The sequence below is a fragment of the Ursus maritimus genome, unplaced genomic scaffold, assembly GCF_017311325.1.
Source record: "Ursus maritimus isolate PB19 unplaced genomic scaffold, ASM1731132v1 scaffold_1, whole genome shotgun sequence".
Lineage (NCBI taxonomy): Eukaryota > Metazoa > Chordata > Mammalia > Carnivora > Ursidae > Ursus > Ursus maritimus.
This window is the reverse complement of record NW_024423343.1, coordinates 69625770-69645535: the sequence shown is the minus strand read 5'-3', so window position 1 is coordinate 69645535 and position 19766 is coordinate 69625770. Positions and strand designations below refer to the sequence as shown.

General features: G+C 34.7%; 1 protein-coding gene across 1 annotated transcript in view; it reads right to left on the bottom strand.

The window, feature by feature from the left end:
• BAZ2B (bromodomain adjacent to zinc finger domain 2B) overlaps positions 1-19766 on the bottom strand; it is a 404062-nt gene that overhangs the window by 103641 nt on the left and 280655 nt on the right. Inside the window, exons 6-8 of the mRNA XM_040644603.1 lie at positions 8218-8406; positions 3853-4020; positions 2739-2932 (exon numbers count right to left, since the gene is read on the bottom strand). Of these exons, the coding sequence (XP_040500537.1) occupies positions 2739-2932; positions 3853-4020; positions 8218-8406 (551 nt within the window). The remainder of the gene's footprint in view (positions 1-2738; positions 2933-3852; positions 4021-8217; positions 8407-19766) is intronic.

Below are 19766 nucleotides of genomic sequence, written 5' to 3'. Positions count from 1 at the left end.
TCAACATTGTACTAGAGGTCCTAGCCACAGCAATTACACAAGAACAAAAATACGTAAGAGGCATCCAAATTTATAAGGAAGAAGTAAAACTTTCACTATTTGCAGATGGCATGATACTATATATAGAAAACCCTAAAGACTCCACCAAAAAACTACTAGAATTAATGAATTCAGTAAAGTTGCAGGATACAAAACTAATCTACAGAAATCTGTTGCATTTTTATACACTAATAATGAAGTAGCAGGGAGAGAAATTAAGAAAACAATCCCATTTACGGTTGCACCAAAAATAATAAAATACCTAGGAATAAACTAAAGAGGTGAAAGACCTTTACCTGAAAACTACAAAACACTGATGAAAGAAATTGAAGATGACACAAACAAATGGAAAGATATTCTATATCATGTATTGAAAGAACCAATACTGTTAAAATGTCCATACTACCCAAAGCAATCTATAGATTTAATGAAATCTCTATCAAAATACCAACAATACTTTTCACAGAACCAGAACAAATAATACTAAAATTCGTATGGAACCACAAGAGACCCAAAGAGCCAAACCACTCTTGAAAAAGAACAAAGCTGGAGGTATCACAATCCCAGATTTCAAGATATACTACAAAGCTGTGGTAATCAAAACAGTGTGGTACTGGCACAAAAACAGACACATAGATCAATAGAAAAGAACAGAAAGATCAGAAATACACTATAAGAGTCAACTGATCTACAACAAAGGAGGTAAGAAAAGACAATGGGGAAGAGATAGTCCCCTCGACATCATAGCTGAGATGGTGAAGAACGTGACGTGAGCACAATCACAAACTGCTGACTGGTTCCCCAGAAAACCAGGCCTTCAAGGTGGTTTTATAGACCTTGGAGATGAGAAGATGCTGCCCTAGTTATTATTTTTGTTTCTAAAATGTTTACAGTTGATGTTAAGACTTTAATTCAAAATAAACCAAGACCCCTCGCTCAAGAAGAAATTACAAATGAGAGCAGACCAAATTCACTAATATGGGTGCAATTACTAGAAATTCTGGATATAATGTGTTAGTTCATGTAGCTGGAGATATCTCACCTTACTTGCTTGGATGCATGAAACCTGGACTCAGTGGTGGCCTACATTTAATAAAGCGAAAATGTCACAGCTTCCCTGGCATGATGTGGAAGAGGAAATCTAAAGGCTTAGAGTGACCAGAATATTAGAGTGAATTTATCATACGCAATTTGCATATCCAACCTACTCCTGATAGTACCTTTTCTATGGCAGACAAGGTCTAGTCAGAAGGCAGAAACATCAGCAGTTTGAACAGGGAAATTTTTTTTTTTTAAGATTTTATTTATTTATTAGACAGAGATAGAGACAGCCAGCGAGAGAGAGAACACAAGCAGGGGGAGTGGGAGAGGAAGAAGCAGGCTCACAGCGGAGGAGCCTGATGTGGGGCTCGATCCCATAACGCCGGGATCACGCCCTGAGCCGAAGGCAGAAGCTTAACCGCTGTGCCACCCAGGCGCCCCTGAACAGGGAAATATTATCATATAGAATTATTAACTAGTAGCAGAATATGAACTACTAAGAGAGACAAAGAGCCTCTAAAGAATACTGAAATAGCAGATGTAGGGAACAGACACTCCTTTGGGCAGACGTAGAGTACTAAAATAAAGGTAAACTTGGAAAAGCACCTCTATCTTCCAACCTCATTCACCCAAGGCTGAACTTCAGACTTCGGAGAGGATGTGGCTGTTGCCCAGTGGATGGCAGAAAAGCTCACTGAGGCATCACAGGTGAAGGCTGGCAAATAGGGAACATGCCTGCTGGAGTGCCAGGAAAAGTTTCTGGAAACCTCCTCGCTGGGGTGCCAGTAAAATTAGCTGGAAAGCCACCCACTGGCATCCCAGCCAAACTTACTACTGAGATGCCTGCTGGGATGCCCATGAGACCCACTAGATGGTGTGTACCAAGGTCTCCTAAACAGAGCCCCCAGAGAAGCTGTCAGCTGGTGGGAAAGCTACCCACTGGCAGCCACAACATAAGAGCAAGAAGAAAACACTGGAACTAGAAACAGAAGCCCTTTCTTCTTCCAGGGTTTCTCCAAGACCCTCTGCTGACTAGGTCTAACATTGTGCCATCTGGTAGAGGAGAAGAGGGTGAATTTAGAGCTGAGAGGCATAAACTGATAACTTGCACAGCTGGGGATATAATGAAATAAAACCGGCCATGAGGTGATAACTGTTGCAATGAATCATGGATACACAGGATTATTATGCTATTCTGTCTATTTTATGTATTTCAAATTTCCCATAATAAAATGTTTTCTTATTTTTGTTTTCCTAAAAACATAGGCTCTGGGATCAACCTACTTGACTTCAAATCCTGTCCACTTACTGGCCAACTATTTTGAGGCTCTGTTCCTCCATTTGTAATAATAATACCTAGTTGGTTATGGGTATATAGAGGATTAAAATAGGTACTATCTGCAAAACAATTAGAGTAGAGCTGTTATGTATTAAGTTCTCTGTAAATCTTAGCTATTATTACTATTTGCATTATTTATACTGGTGCTGACAGTTGTAATTTTTAAGAGCCCTAATATTAGTACCAAACCATAAAAATACACATCTGTAAAATAGGAGTGGTAATTCATAAGAAATTGTTCCATAGATTCAGGTGGTTTGAACCTTAGAATGCTTATATAAAGACCTGTTATATATTTGTCCTTGAAGGAATAACTTACCTTATCTTTTATTTTCTCAGCTCTAGCATCCAAAGGCTGGTTTTTGTTTTGTTCCTGATTACATTTTCGATTTCCTCCACCTGAGCTTATACTTTTAGTTTGTCCCACAGAACTTGAAGCAGTAGAGGATAATACAGGTGTGTTGATACCAGATACAGATGATGTACTGTTTCCATTTATTGACCCATTTACACCTTGAAAATAAAAACAAACATGTTTATCCAAGAGAACATTATTCAGTCATAAGAAGGAATGAAGTAATGATATATGCTATACATATTACGAATGACTCTAAAATATCATCCTAAGTGAAAGAAGTCAGACAAAAAGTCACATATTGTAGGATTCCATCTGCATGAAATATTCACATTAAATCCGTAGAGACAGTGCCAGAGACTGAGGGAGGGAAGAATGGGGAGAAACTGCTTAAGGGGTATGGAGTTTCCTTCTGGAGTGATGAAATGTCTGAAACCACACAGAGGTGGTGGTGATTGTTCAACACTGTGAATGCATTAAATGCCACTGATTGTTCACTTTAAAATGGTAATTTTATATTTAGCTGAATTTCACTTCAATTAAAATAATGTTTAGAAATATAATTAAATGCAAATATTTCCCTTTTCAGAGCAAACTCACCAAAAACTCTTAACCCAAGTGAAAAATGATAATAATAATAAACCATCCAAAATGCTATTATAATTTGCAAATGCTATTCTAACAACAGTTATCAACTACAGAAATATTAATGATAACTTAAAAGAAAAAAGGGGTACTTGGATATTACTTTTGATGAATTTAATGCTTAATTACAGAAGTAAATCTTACACTCGGTTACACAAAAGAAGTAATGAAATACAGAGGAAAAAGCAGTGGAGCTGGGAGTTAGAAGGCCTGGGTTCAAATCCTGCCTACACCACACTGACACGTAAACAGTCCTCAAATCACTTATTTACTTTTGGGTGTGAAATCTCTCAGAGTTATTGTAAGGAGTAAGCACACATTGTGAAAAAGTGTCTAGTACAGTGTTATATAAATGTTATTAACCCTGAACTCTACTGAAAATAAGTACTGGAATGGAGGATTTGTAATGCATCACTTAAGTTAACAGGAATACCTTTTTCAGGCCCATTTCTATTACTTTTTCCTGAAGTCCTTGAATGGAATGAAGAAGAATCATGATTCTGGGCTGGCGGAGCAAACAGTGGTGGAATTCCCAGTAATGGTGGAAAGAAGGTCGCCCCTGTACGACTATGAACATCTGTTGTTCGCCACCATTCTGCACCTCAAAATCAAACATCAAACAAACAGGCAAAAAATACTTGAATTAACTTTCTAGTTAATGTAACAATGCTTTTTATGTTTTATTCCTGGAAAAAATATCAAGTTTCATCTTGGAACAGAATTGCTGAATTATACACAGTTCTGATCATCTAACTGTAAGACAGCTGATTAGATGTTATACACTCATCACTCCTCTCATTAAGGTAGCATCTAAGGATCTTCACTTGGCAGCTTCCTTGAACTCAAGTTTATGAAGAATAAAGGCAGTCTATGGTTTTAAAAATAAAATGGGAAACTTGGAGGAGTAAAGAACTGTTTGATTTCTTGATAACTTATACCATAATTTTTTTAAATTAGAAAAGAAGAATAAACTAATGCATTTTAAAACCTTAGAATTTAAGGTTATCACCTACAACCTAAGTCAAGAATTTCCTCAAATTACATGCAATTTAAATCTGGGTCTGATAAATCATAAACAATAATACAAAGACTGCTACTGTAAACCAGTATACCTCTAGTGCATTTATGGAGGAAGATAATCTATACTTAAATAAAAACATAAAGGTAGTAAAAGCAGTGGATTTTTTTATCTCAGAAAAGTATTCAAAGATTTCCAAAACAAGTCATATTAAAATATAAAAGGTTTATAAAATTCCTCCCCATAAAGTTAATAAGGAAAGCTTGGATTTTATTAATATTTTCTCTCATAAATTACAGACAACAATGCTTGTTTTATCAATGTAAAATGAATCAATGGCAGAAAATCATCAAATGCAATTTAGATGTTCAAACAGTAGCTCTTAGTTAAAAATTTAGAAAAGAAGAGAAGCCAAATTTTATAGAACACATTTTTCAAAAAGGGTGAAGATTATGAAGAGATTTGAAAATAATCCAAAGCCTTGTATTGCCCTATTTAAAATCTCAGAAATAATCTTCTCCACTTGGCTAACTTGCCAGATTACCAAATTAGTTATGACCTTTCAGGCTAATGTTATATTTTTCATTGATTATAACCACCACAAGGAAATCAGAGAGAAGAAACCCAATAATATAGTATGGGAAAAATTCAACACTATCATTTTATTGTATTATATGATCTTTAAATATTTTCTAGGAATATCTCTTCATTAAAAATAGAATGTAACACAATGTGCACCTTCATTATCTAATGGCAAAATCTGTTTTGTTTAAGAAGTGAAATGTTCATGGTAGCTGCTATTCTAAGAGGTCTAAAAACAGTATAAGCAGAAAACTGCAAAAGCTATTCTTCTGCACTGCAGGAAGGCATTGCTAGTGAAATGACACCAATGCATATTTAGCAGTGCCTGAATGATGGGAACTGAACCAAGAGTAACTATACAAAAGCATTAATCATTTATCCACTGTTTAGATGAAAGAAGTGTATTTAGGAGGGAAGAAAAACTGTGTATTTTGGGCTTGTATCAGCACAGTTGGAATCTATTACTATTTATAGGTTTGAAACCTAGGTTCCAAATAGCTAATAAAAAGGGACTTAGGTTTCCTAAAGATATTTATATTATTTAATACAGAGTCTATAATTAAAGTGTTACAGCTTGGATGTATAGACTTCATAAACAACCCACAAATCAATAAGGTAATCAAAGTATATTAAGATTCAAATATTTTAGATATGACCTCAGAAAAAAACATAACCATAATGCTGTACTTTAGAACATCACTATAAATAAGTACACGATGGGGATTAGAAAAAAAAAAAGTTGGAAAATGTGTATGTTATAAACAAGGTGACACCCAGGTAAAAACAAAAACAAAAAACAAGTTAATAAAATCAATAAAATAAAAGTATGAAAATGGTAGAGCTTCTGGCTATAAACTTTACAAATGTCTAATATTTCATAAGAAATAATGTAATTTTTGTTACATGACAAGCTTATTTATCTTCCGAGTTTAAGAAAATAGAAAACAAATTTAGTCACTCACAAAATAGTTTGTTGATAAAACAAAGTATACAAAATAAGGATTACATAAATCATCATATGGTGAATTTCTAAATGTATTCAAAGGAGGTAACAGCATATTGGCAACATTAATCATATTCAACTGAAAAAGTCTAGTATTTCAGATGATATTCAGCCTAGAAGATATAGCAGAATTTTTAAATCTTTCATACTTGATAGAGCCAGATGCTTCACAGAAATTCATGGTAATAAAATATAAAAATATAATGACCAAAAATTATATTTTAAAAGAAATTAGTGTGAAATACTGTCAATATAAAATGGAAATAATATTATACTAATATCCATTAAATAATTTTGCATCTGTTGATTTAATCATGTGAAATGCAAAAAAGTACATAAAATTTTAAAGTAAGTTATTTATTTAAAATTTCTAGTAACTTCTTCCTTACATGTCTTCATTAGTTTTTTAGGTGATTTCAAAAATTTGGCATTTAGATTACCCTTTTGAATAAAGGCAATCATGGAGAATTTAAATTTAGGCATAGTGTCTGTTCATTTGGCAAAAAAAAGTATGCTTATATAGACATACTTTCACCACTAAAGACTGTCCTGTACTTGTCTGTTTGTCCATCTCCTAAAAACTGTAAACAACATATACTATGTCAGTGCACAGAACAAAGAACTTTGTACAATAAATGAATGAGTGAATAATTCAGATAGGCTCTTAGAGAAGTTATTTTCTTTTTATCAGTGGAAATATCAACATTATTGAAGTCCAGATAAGTAACTCTTTACACTTGTTAACTATCATTCTGGTATAGCTAGTATTTGATTTTAATAATGTAGCAATTACATTGTGGGTTTAGAAAAGCTCAAAAGCAGTGGTATAACGAACTACGACAAAATGATAAAAAAAAATTTTAAGACACCAGTAACTATCTATATTACTACTATTTTCATTTTTAATCAGAAATCCAATATTTCAGCAAATATCTATTGGATTGATCATCTTGCTAAGCGACCATGTTAGAAACTGGCCAAAATAAATTCCCATTAGTAATTTTAAAGCACACGTTAAGACTTAGTTTAAGACTTTAACTTTCTAGTCACATTACCCCTCCCCGCCAGCTTCTCTCCCCCAGACAGCAGAATTAAAAGAGTAATATGACTCAAGAAATGGTACTTGAAATACACATCTAACCATCTTTCCATTCTGTATATAGTTAAAATGAGATACTTGTTTCCTTTTGAAGAAGCACTTGACCATTACCCATTTAAAGTGTTTATTACCCATTAAAGTGGGCAAGAGAAAATAATAATGATAATTACTAATTATGTACTCACTATGTATGCTAAACATTGCAATCAGTACTGATATAGTTTATCTCCTCCAATCTTCACAAGAGCCCTAAGAGGCAGGTACCATTATTTATCCTCATTTTTCAGATGAGAAAACTGAGGCAGAGTGATCAGATTACTTGTTCATGATCACACAGCTAAAATGTAACATAGCCAGATTTAAATTCAGGTTTGTCTCTAGAATTATGCTCTAATTTTTAAACTATTTTATATAACACCAAACCATGCATCCCTTACTAAAATTTATTAATGCCCTGAGCTGGCTGAAAGTTTAGACTTTCAAAATAACATAACAAGAAAAATTATAGCATGCTTGTCCAATTTAAGCTTTAATTAGTGCCTCACTGAGCTCCCGAATTCTCATAATCTGTAGAATTGGGGATAATTCTGGTCTTGCTGTCATCCAAGTGGTACAAATCTACAGTTGTTCTGATCAAATATGGAAAAATATAGAAATTTAAGAGCCAAGTTCATCTTCCTTGGAAAGTGCAGAGAAGTGAGAACTCAAAATAAAAGTATAGAGATATTCATTATAAGAAATGGAGTTTACTTTCCACTATAAGTTAAATAATTTTTTAAAATAAAAATCAGAGAAAGCTGAGAAAAATTCATCAAGCTCTATACACACAAGCATGAGAAAAACTTGGCCTAATTATTACAGATGCCCCTTTCTCTAGCTAAACACTTGAATGTCTATAATCACGCTGCCATCTAGCACACACACTGTGGGGGTTTTTTTTGCGCGTGATAAACAGGATTGAGTCAATTCTTGTACAAGAGTTTTAATATACCAGGCATTAGACTACTCTTTTTGTTCAATTTAATAAACAAATTATTGCTTGAACATTTTCAAGCTTTCCTCCTTTCCTTGAACACTGTTTGTAACAGATGTTTACCTGGAAAAGATGCTAGTTGGGGATGTGCGGCTAAGGCTGTGGGTGTACCAAGTGTCCCCAAACCACCAAATTCTGAATGCCCTGAGCTGGCTGAATGTAGACCAAAGACTGGGTGGCTGACCATTGGGAAGGCACTCGACACTGTGGACAGGTTAAACGGTTGATCCCCAGCTGCTCTGAATAAATGTCCTGGGAGGGAAAAAAACACACTTAAAGTCGTACTATAAAAACAGATGAGATTTTCTGATTTCAGCGTTCATAATTAAAATTTATAATAATTTCTTATCGATTAAAGTTTTATTTTACATTTTTTCTTTTTCTATTTCTGCTCTTCAAACCCTATAGAATAATTCCAGAAACATGAAAGTACTCTAAATATAATTAAAATGAATGGTATAACCTTATTTACTTTGAATTCGAGATTTAAGAAATAATGTTTTAGGTACATAATTGTCACTAATTATAATAGTTTGACCTGCTGACGTGAACTGAACTTTCTGCTAAGACACGTACATTATTATCAATTTTTTTTACTCGTAACAAGGAAAATAAGAGCGTTCTATTAACATAAGGTTGAAAACCAATGAAGTAAGTCCAGAATTTGTCACCAAGCCATTACTCAAATTATCACACACTCTGGGCAAAGCATTCCCAGTTCCATGTGGCAGAAGTGAACCTATGGTCTCTGTCCAAAATCTCTCAGGTGAGGAGAATTGATACCAAAAAGGGATTATATTCTAGTCTAATAAAGCAATATAAAGGACAGCATAAAGATTTAATGAATAAACTTCCTAAGATATTTCTAAATGCATCCAAGGGCAGTTATCAATACAAAAGTCATTTTTAACTCTGTGATGGAAGGATCACATTCAAATCAAATGTGTGACCTTTCAATACCCACTTTAAAGAGAATCTAGTTCTAAGGGTCATAAACTCCAGGTTGAAATGTTATACAACTAAAAACACAACTTATTTTTCACACTTTGTAAGAGAATTGACAGAAAATTTGTTAATACTTGGAAATCCTCCTTTTACTTCCAGGAAATAATTAAGTCTCCCTAGCCTGAAACTATGAAAATAGAGTACCAAACCCCACACTCCAGGCTACTTTAAGAATTTACTGTGTGAAAGGCATTGTGCTTTGTGTTAAAATAAGGATAGGTCTTCTTTATTATCTTATGTTTATATCATACCTAACTGTGCACTGCAATTTAATTACTTTTAACATAATACATTTGAGAAATGTAAAAATAAAAGCTAAAAATAGGTATACTTTTTGTTATCATTTATTTATCAAGGAAATCTCTCTTCTGTTTTTTTACTCCGTGATAACCAAGAGGAATCATCAAAAAGGTTAGAGTCTACCCTCAGAGACTAATATAAACACTATCTTATTTACTGAAATAACATCACATTTTTTTATTGAGGTAGTAAGATTTAAATAAGTTACAGCAAGTATATCTTATATCAACTTATAAAGAAAACACTTCTGATTGAGTGTCAAGGTCCCACTATAACAACACAATAACCGGATCTCATAGGGAAAATCCTCGAAGTGTCGCATAAGGGAAGGACAGACTTGGGTATCTTTTCTAAGTAAGCCAATGTTTGTTTCTGTTCATCACAACCTAAACAGAAAATTTGTGAATTTGGTACTTTTGTGTTATCAGAATTCTAGACTACACTAGCACTAAAGTTGAGTCAAACAAAAATAGGGCATACTACTCGAAAAGGTCATTTAAACATCATTAAGACTAGCAACAGGCCACAAGAAAGACTGTAATTTTTTTTGTGTGCAAATTCTCAAAAAGCCAGCTAGTTTCTCTAAAAAATGAACCTGAATATTAAGAACGACTATTTATTTATTTATTTATTTATTTATTTATTTATTTATATAAATTTATTTTCACACATAAAATCCCTGGTTCTCACCAATCAATTCAACTTCATGAATCAGATGTCCTTAATCAAATGTTTCATTTATAAAACATACTATGATCAGTTACACTTCCTTTCACATCAGTTTTCTGGATAAGCAAGTTGAAGTGAACATTCCAGTTTGAGGATTTTAGAATCGTTTTTCATTTATATTTTACAAAATAGTAATTCTTAAATTGTACTTGTCAAATCTATGTAAGTGATTTAATATGGGAAAAAAATCTGTGGGGTAAACTCAAAACTACACAAATATAAAAATTCAGAACAGATTAAAGTTATAAAAGGTCAGAAGCTGATAGAAATACTTATTATTATAGTAATAAGCATTCTTAGATGCACAGTTAAAACATCAATTTTATTTTTGTGAAGAAGTAAATGAGCTAAACCTTGGAGTCTCATGAACAGAAAACATGAATAATATCTAAATGAAGTTGTCACTCTTGCAGCAATAATTAAGAACCAATCATATACATTTTGATAACAAAAAGGGTTTTTTTTTGTTTTTTTTTAACTTTAAGAAGAGTGATATCTAGAAGAAAGTGAGTCTAGATTTTCAACAAAATATGAGCTTTACTCACCACAGATTCAAAGGGGAAAAAAAAAGTGTAGTCCTGTACATAGAGTTACATTTATGCCTGGCAACATTACAAAGAAGCTATCTTATTCTACTTTCTTATTCCTTCTTGTAAAATTCTTGGTGAAGGTAATTAAAGCATAGAAAACACCCAAGTGACAGTGGAATCTACAGGGTTTATTCCCTGTTGGTCTATTCACTTTTATATTTAGTAAAAAAGACTAGGACCACATTATAATGATTATAGTAATACCATGCATTATCAAAAAAATTAGAGACTTTCTCTGCTATACATGGATGTAGTTGTATACAGAAGGGAAATAATTGCATAACACATTTCATATTTTCTCTATATTTTGCCCTTACAGCAAGAACCTAGAAGTCAATGATATAAAAAATACAGCTTTCTCATTAAAAAATTCTTAACACTATAATTTTAGTATTGTTTCTCTACCACCTTTAAAAAAAAGTCACATATTGGATTTGATCACTCAAAATTCTACCACCTCCAAGCTCTTAAACTCTTAAGGTGTACCCTAACCACAATTTCCCAATTTCCATTTCCTTATTTCTTAGCATGACCTCTAGTCTCCCCCAGTCTTCTACTGCTCCCCAGCCCTATTTATTCTTCCTTCTCAATTTCATCATCATCTCTCCTGTGTTAACCTTGAAAGAAAAGTCTTACCTGTATGTCTACTCCCTCCCCACTTCTCAGAATCTTTAATATTTGTGCCAAACCTCAAACCTCAAGTTACTGAAATTTTCTTAATTACCAGGTCCCACTAATCTTTATTTATTTTTAACCTCTCTGTTTAAATCTGGCATTGCTGAGTGCCTCTTCCTTATAAAAACCCACATTCAGAGGAGTGAGAGAGGGGCGGGGGACCTAAAACACACACACACACACACACACACCAATGTTCACCCTTAAGCTCCGGGTCATGGAACTGTCTTGATCTTCTTAACATATCTTTTATAATATTTCTGGTCTGCTTTATTGGATTTACTTTTCTAAAAGTAAGCATTCTTAAGGATTTTGTCCAGCTATGTTTATTTTTTTCTGTATGCTTTCTTTCTCATTTATTTCATGTGTTTCCACTGTTTTAACTATCACTTCTATGCAAATAATTGGTAAACTAGGATTTTAGCTCTTTGAGAACAAAAACTGAATCTCATTTATCTCAGTATCCCCAATACCTGCAAAGTGTGAAACACAATTGGTTCTTAACAAATGTTTCCCAATGTTGCATTTTTGGTCACCTTGTCTCTTCTACTTCACACCTTCCCCATCCCCCTGCCTATGTAACATGCTTTTTGACTTCTTTGCCTCATATAATCCTATCTATCCTAACCATCTCAAAAATATATTGCCTAAGAAGTATCCCTGAATTTCCCAGACATGTTTTGGGGTTTCTTTGAACTTTCATGATTACTTGCTATCTTTTACCATACCATTACTACCGTATAAAGTTACAAAGGAAAAGGCCATCTCTTAATCATTTTTACTCTCTACAAAACACTGCATAAAACAATCTGTTAGCAGTTGCAAGGGCAACACTTCCTAATACCTGCTCCAGACAACTAAAATGATAGTTTCTTTCTTCTTTTTAAAAGGCTAGAATAACCAGGAATTATTCTTTAAATAGTTAAGAATACAGTTGATCTTTGCACAACAGAGGTAAAGCGTGCCAACCCTCCCTCCATCCCCGCAGTTGAAAATCTACCTGTAACTTTTGACTCCTCCCAAAACTTAACTACTAATAGCCTACTGTTGACTGGAAGCCTCACTGACAACATCAGCAGTCAATTAACATTTATTTTGTATTTTATCTATATTCTATACCATATTCTTACAATAAAGTAAGCTAGAGAAAATGTTAAGAAAATCGTAATGAAGAGAAAGTACATTTACAGTACTATACTGTACTGATTGAAAAAAAAAATGTGTGTATAAGGGGACCACACAGTTCAAACCTGTGTTGTTGAAAGGTCAACTGTATATCTCACTTTTTCTCTGCTCCAATTATAAAACGCATTCACAATGTTACTCAAAGTTCTTTGGGAAATTAGAAGCTGATTTAATGACATCTATGTTGTGGCTTTAATCTTCTTATACAGCAGGGGGTGCTGTTTAGATTACACCCTTGGTTCCATTATCAGAACAATGTCCTTAGCCTTTAGCTGTCTTTAAATTTTAAGCTCCTGTTCACAAGGTGATTTTTGATCATGGACTGATGCTGGCTCAGTGAATACTATAACTACATTTAAAGCAAGGCATACTCTGTATTAGTAAAAAAGCAGAATGATAGTGTTTTACATGAAACAAAAGACAACATGAGTCAAACAGGCTCTGCTAATCTTACGACTATAAAATAAAATTATTTCCATATTAGAATTTTCCATTATTGGAGAAGTAATTTTTTCTACATTAATATATCTAATATCAGAAGATGCTCCCAAATAGTAACTTGTTATGATTAAAACTCTTAAATTTTGCTCAGAGAAAATATTTGCAACCTGATAAATTATATCATAAAATGAAAATGCTTTTAGAAGATTACACTTATTCTTTTTAACAGATATTAACATTCAAACATAATTTCAATATTATGAGTGAACTTTTTAGCTTCTATTTTAATGGGTAGGTAACAGTGTGCACATTTTGCATAATAAATATTAATATACATCTGTAACTCCTAAGTTCTGACTTACATTATAAGAGGCTGAACACTTTTGAGCAGAGCTTTTCAAATTCTGCTAGCCAATCTATGTTAAGTGATTTAAAGCATAAACAAGGGATGGTAACTGCAGGTAGCTTTATTAATGCTAGTGCATTTCATGCCACAACACAGTAAGAGTATTCCCCCCACAGGAACAAAATAGTATAAATACTGTACTAATGCCTTGAACCTGAACTACCAGTAAACAAAGTCTCCTAACAGTCAGGAGAAGTCCAGATAGCCAATTAAAGCAAAATAATTATAAGAAGTATGCTAAAGCATCTAATCTTTTTAAAAATCAAGGAGACTGATTACTGTGATAGAACTTCCGAAATGTTGCTTTTTGTATGCTAGAAATAAAAATGTCTTCAATCTTTCATAGCTTCCCAAACTTGTTGCAACATGTCTTCAAACTTTTGTCTCTAGTTCTTTAAAATTATAAGCATAATTTTACAGCATTTCAAAATCAGCCTCTAGTACACCACCTGCAAAGTACACTAATCATTAAAAATGGCAGGACATTCAAATAAAGGTTACGTGTGTACTTTAACCTTAGTAATGAGTAAGTGTAGTAACCAAATTGAGCATCACCAAAATTACTGTAAATTAGAGAAATGCTCAACTTACTGGCTCACATTAAAATTCATAAATATATTAATCTTCAAATCTTCTGGAACTCAAAATGTACAAACTATAACCTTGAACTCTGATTAGAGAACAAACAGAAAGAATTCTATAGTTAATGGTAACATTTTCTGCAAATAATCTTCATTTCATTCCTGCAGTCTCAAAACTTTCTCAGCCAGTTAACCCCTACATTTTAATATTTAAAAAGGTGCGTGGCATGGAAAGAAAGCCTTTAGTTTTAAGCATTTATTTTGAGATTATTTTAGGACTCACAAGAGTTGCACTATTAGTAGAGTCCTAACCTCCCCTATGTTAACATCTTACATGACAAAAAATAATTTTCAAAACCAGGAAATTAATCTTAACTAAAATTTAAAATTTATTCAGATCTTATCAGTTTTAGTTGCTGTATCTCCTTAATTTTCTCTTATTTGTGATAGTTTCTTAGTCTTGTCTCTCGTGATCTTTATCCATTAAAGAGTACTGGTCCGATATTTTGCAGAACATCTCTCACTGTGGGTTTGTCTGATGCTTTCTCATGATTGGAAGAGGTTATGCATCATTGGGAAGGAGAAGCAATACACCCTTCTCAAAGTACAACATATCTGGGGGTATTGGTGATACTAGCTTTGAACACTTGATTAAGTTATGATCTGCCTGGATTCTATGTAAAGATACTGTTTTCCTTTCAAACTTTTCTTTTTTTTTAAAGATTTTATTTATTTATTTGACAGAGATAGAGACAGCCAGCGAGAGAGGGAACACAAGCAGGGGGAGTGGGAGAGGAAGAAGCAGGCTCATAGCGGAGGAGCCTCATGTGGGGCTCGATCCCAGAATGCCGGGATCACGCCCTGAGCCGAAGGCAGACGCTTAACCGCTGTGCCACCCAGGCACCCCCAAACTTTTTTTTTTTTTTTTAAATTAGAAAACAAGTCATTAAAACCCTGGGTAAACTTGGGAACAAAAGCTGCCACTCTCTAAAGCCAAAATGGTAAACAGCTTTTGATTCAGTTCAGCAAATGACTGTTACTAAAGAGAAGAGCAGTTCCTCTTTTGTAAAAAGCGTTTTTATTAGACCAATGAAAGGATTTAGAGTTCATGATTAAATGCTAAAAATATACAATATTTTATATTTACTTTTATCTTCAAATCCAGCTGTACTTTAATAATGAAATAGAAAAAAGATAACTAAAATTCAACTCTAAAATCTTATTTTACCTATGTTTCACTAAATAAAAAATTCTTGGGGCGCCTGGGTGGCTCAGTCGGTTAAGTATCTGTCTTCGGCTCAGGTCATGATCCCAGCAACCTGGGATCGAGTCCCACATCGCTCCTTGCTCAGCGGGGAGTCTGCTTCTCCCTCTGCCTACTGCTCCCCCTGCTTGTGCTCTCTCTCTTTTTCACTCTCTCTATTTCAAACAAATAAATAAAATCTTTAAATCAATCAAGCAAGCAAGCAAGCAATCTTATAATGACCAAAAATTATTAAAATCAGCTTTGAAAAACGTACTGGGTATGTTAATTTGCTAGCGATGCCATAATGAAGTACCACAAACTGAGTGGCTTAGAACACAATTCATCATCTCACAGTTCAGAGGTCAGAAGTCTGAAATCAGGGGCGCCTGGGTGGCACAGCGGTTAAGCATCTGCCTTCGGCTCAGGGCGTGATCCCGGTGTTATGGGATCGAGCCCCACATCAGGCTCCTCTGCTAGGAGCCTGCTTCTTCCTCTCCTACTCCCCCTGCTTGTGTTCCCTCTCTCGCTGGCTGTCTCTATCTCTGTCAAATACATAAATAAAATCTTTAAAAAAAAAAAAAAAAAGAAGTCTGAAATCAATGAGTTGACAGGACCATGCTCTCTCTGAAGGCACTAAGGAAGGATCTTTTCCATGCTTCTTTCTTAGCTTTTGGGAACCTCAGGTGTTCTTCATATGTCCTCACATGGGCTTCTCTGTGCATGTCTCTGTCCAAATTTCCCCCTTTTATAAGGAAACTGGTCATATTGGTTCAAAACTCACCCTAATAACTTCATTTTAACTTGTTCCTCTGTAAGGAACCTATTTCCAAATAGGTCACATTCTGAGATACTGGGGGTTAGGATTCCAATATACCTTTTCTGGGGAGGAGATAAAATTTAATCTATAACACTGGGTTTACTTTTATGAGTACTTAACCGATTTGAAGGCATTACCTTTCCATAGTAATTTACTGTTAAAATTCTAAATTAAAACTACAAATGAAAGTTAAAGTAAAATAATATTTCGAAAATAAACCCACCGAGGAAGGCTATACACCTGAACATTTGAGAGCCTTTATTTATGAAATTTACAGATATCTACACTATAGACAAATCAACTAAAAATGTTATAATAGTTATTCACACCATAACATAAACACTAAAAGAAACTGGAATGAAACCTTGGCTTTATTCTTAAACCCACAAGAACAGGCCTATCTCATTTTTTTTCTATCATTCTCTAGTGACTGTAAACTTAAGCCCTGGTTTTCTTTTAAATGAGAAGTTCTAATAAAACAATAACTTTGGACTTGCAGGGTTTTATTTATTCATTCCCTTTTCAGTAAGGTCAACTGATCCTTTAAGATTCTTCACCATGTGGCTTACAATGCCCATCCCCAACTAAAATCTGCATAGCCATTTGGTACCACCAGAACAAAACACAGCATGGCCTAGGAAACTTATTAATTAGAGTTAATTTATCATCTGATTTTCAGGTCCAAGTCCTGCAAGTTCATCTCCTTTCTTTCTTCAAAAATTGCTTCTTGAGCATATATTTTGTGCGAGGCACTGACTAGATACATGCTGACAAAAGAAAGCAGATACAGTTCCTGTCCTTTAAATGTAGAAAAAGGGACAAATTAGTAAAATAACACCAAATGTATAATTATGTATTGTGAAGAGGATGATGGAAGAAATTATTAGGAATAAAAATACATAATAGTGGAACAATTACCTAGACACTATGAAAAGAGGAAAATTCTCCAACTAATGTCTCAGGACATTTAACCTGAGAAAAAGCATAAGAAAGAATCAGCCACATGAAGTTTTCCAGACAGAGGGACAGCATGTTTGACATCCTGGTTTGGGAAAGAATGCTTTGTATCTGAAGAAGTAAAAGGCTAGGGACTCTGAAAGATAATGGAAACAAGAGTGAGAACACTACCAGATAAGTTGTTTTTTTTTTTTTTTTTTTTAAAGATTTTATTTATTTATTCGACAGAGATAGAGACAGCCAGCGAGAGAGGGAGCGCAAGCAGGGGGAGTGGGAGAGGAAGAAGCAGGCTCATAGTGGAGGAGCCTGATGTGGGGCTCGATCCCATAACGCAGGGATCACGCCCTGAGCCGAAGGCAAACGCTCAACCGCTGTGCCACCCAGGCGCCCCATTACCAGATAAGTTTTAAGTAGGCAGAGATTAGATCATGAAGGGTGTATCGGTTAGGTCAAAAAGTACCAAACACCCAATTCAAAATGACTAAATGAAAAGGTGAATGTATTAATTCATATAACGTAAAAACTTTTGGAAATAGCTCCCTTTAGATAAGGAAGATTGGGGGCACCTGGGTGGCTCAGTCGTTAAGCGTTTGCCTTCGGCTCAGGGTGTGATCCCGGCGTTATGGGATCGAGCCCCGCATCAGGCTCCTCCGCTATGAGCCTGCTTCCTCCTCTCCCACTCCCCCTGCCTGTGTTCCCAATCTCGCTGGCTGTCTCTACCTCTGTGAAATAAATAAATAAATAAATCTTTAAAAAAAAAAAAAAGATAAGGAAGATTGATTGAAAGTTTACCAGCACCTAATTTCTCTCTCTTCTCTTCACTCTATGTCCTCAACTGGGCCCTTTCTCCTAGGTTTGTGGGACAAAAGGGTATCCTTTCTCACTAAGAAAAAGCCAGAATGCAGTCTCTTTGTCTTTGATTAGTCTGACTTACATATGTGCCCATTATTCCTTAACCAATCACTACTGCCAGGGAAATAAGATGTTTGGATTGACCAGACAGGGTCACATACCACCCCTGGGCTCTTAAGTGAAATCTGTTTTTAAAGTGATTTGTTTCGTGGCGGACAACTTCAGGTAATATTATAGTAGTAGTGTAGAGGTCACATGATTCATCCACAGAAAATAATAATAAAAACTGGATTTAAAAACAACATCAGGAAATTTAAAGGGGAAATTCTGGCAGTGAGCAAACCACAGAAAGAATGAGGCTCAAATTCAGAGCTTAAACTATCCAAATGCCTAGCTACAAGTACACTGTGCATGAATGGGGAAGGACCCCAGGAGCCCCGCAAAATAGCTAGCAGAGAACACAGAGAAATCTACTCTTTTTTTTTTTTTTAAGATTTTATTTATTTAACACAGACAGCCAGCGAGAGAGGGAACACAAGCAGGGGGAGTGGGAGAGGAAGAAGCAGGCTCCCAGCAGAGGAGCCCGATGTGGGGCTCGATCCCAGTACTCCAGGATCACGCCCTGAGCCCAAGGCAGCCGTTTAACGACTGCGCCACACAGCCACCCCGAGAAATCTACTCTTGAAAGAGCTACTATGCACGGCGGATCAGTTGAGTTTGATGTATTTCTTAATTGAGTACATTCCTTCCCCATGATTAGATTAGACAGCAGAAAGCCTGAAGTGTCAGAGTACAGAGTCCAAAGATGGCAGAGCAGCTGGAAAGTAGAGGGTAATCTTAGACGTAAGGAAACCAGAGAGAAAGAGACTCATCTCAAACCTGACAATTTTCACAGACACAGAGGAGACTCACAGTGTGCCAGTGTAAAAAAGCAACAGTGGACAGCCAAAAAACAGGGCATAGATCATCATCAGTATGTTTTTGACCACAATGACATTAAAATGGACATCAATTAAAAAAATCGAATGTCAAATTATTGACTTTTAAATAACCCATCAGTCAAAGAAGAACTCACAAAGGAAAAGAGAAAATATTTTCACTAGAACGATACTGAAAATAAATCAAAGTTTGTGGGATACAGCTATTGCAGTACTTAACAGGGAAATTTATACCATTGAATGCATATATAAGAAAAAGAAAGGTCTTAAATAAATGATCTAAGCTTTCTCTTTGTTACAAAAAAGAAAGAAAAAGAGGAAATCACACTCACAGAAAAACAGGAGATAATAAAGGACAGAAATCAATAAAACAGAAAACAGAAAAATCAATGAAACCAAAAGCTAGTTTGTCAAAAGATTAATAATATTGACAAACTTCAAAAAATATTGATAAACCTCTAGTCACAAGAAAAAAGGGCACAAATTATTAATATCAATAATGAAAGAGAAGACATTCAAAGGATAAGGTACTATTTGGACCAACAATGTGCCCATAAATTAAATGACTTAGATGAAATGGACAAACTCCTTGAAAGACATTAACAACCAAGGCTCACTAAAGAAAAGATAACCTGAATAGTTCTACATTGATATTTAAAAAGTTGAACTCATGTTTTAATACCTTCCAACAACAAATAAAACAACAACGACGACGACAAGAAAACCTTGAACCCGGATGACTTCATTGGTGGATTCTACCAAAAATTTAAGGAAGAAATAATACCAATTTGATACCTTTCCCCAAAGCAGGTTTTCAAGAAGGAGGGAGAGGTGAACTATGTCATTTCTGACAAATCTCAAAAGAGATTCCTTTTTGCTTTTTTAAAGAT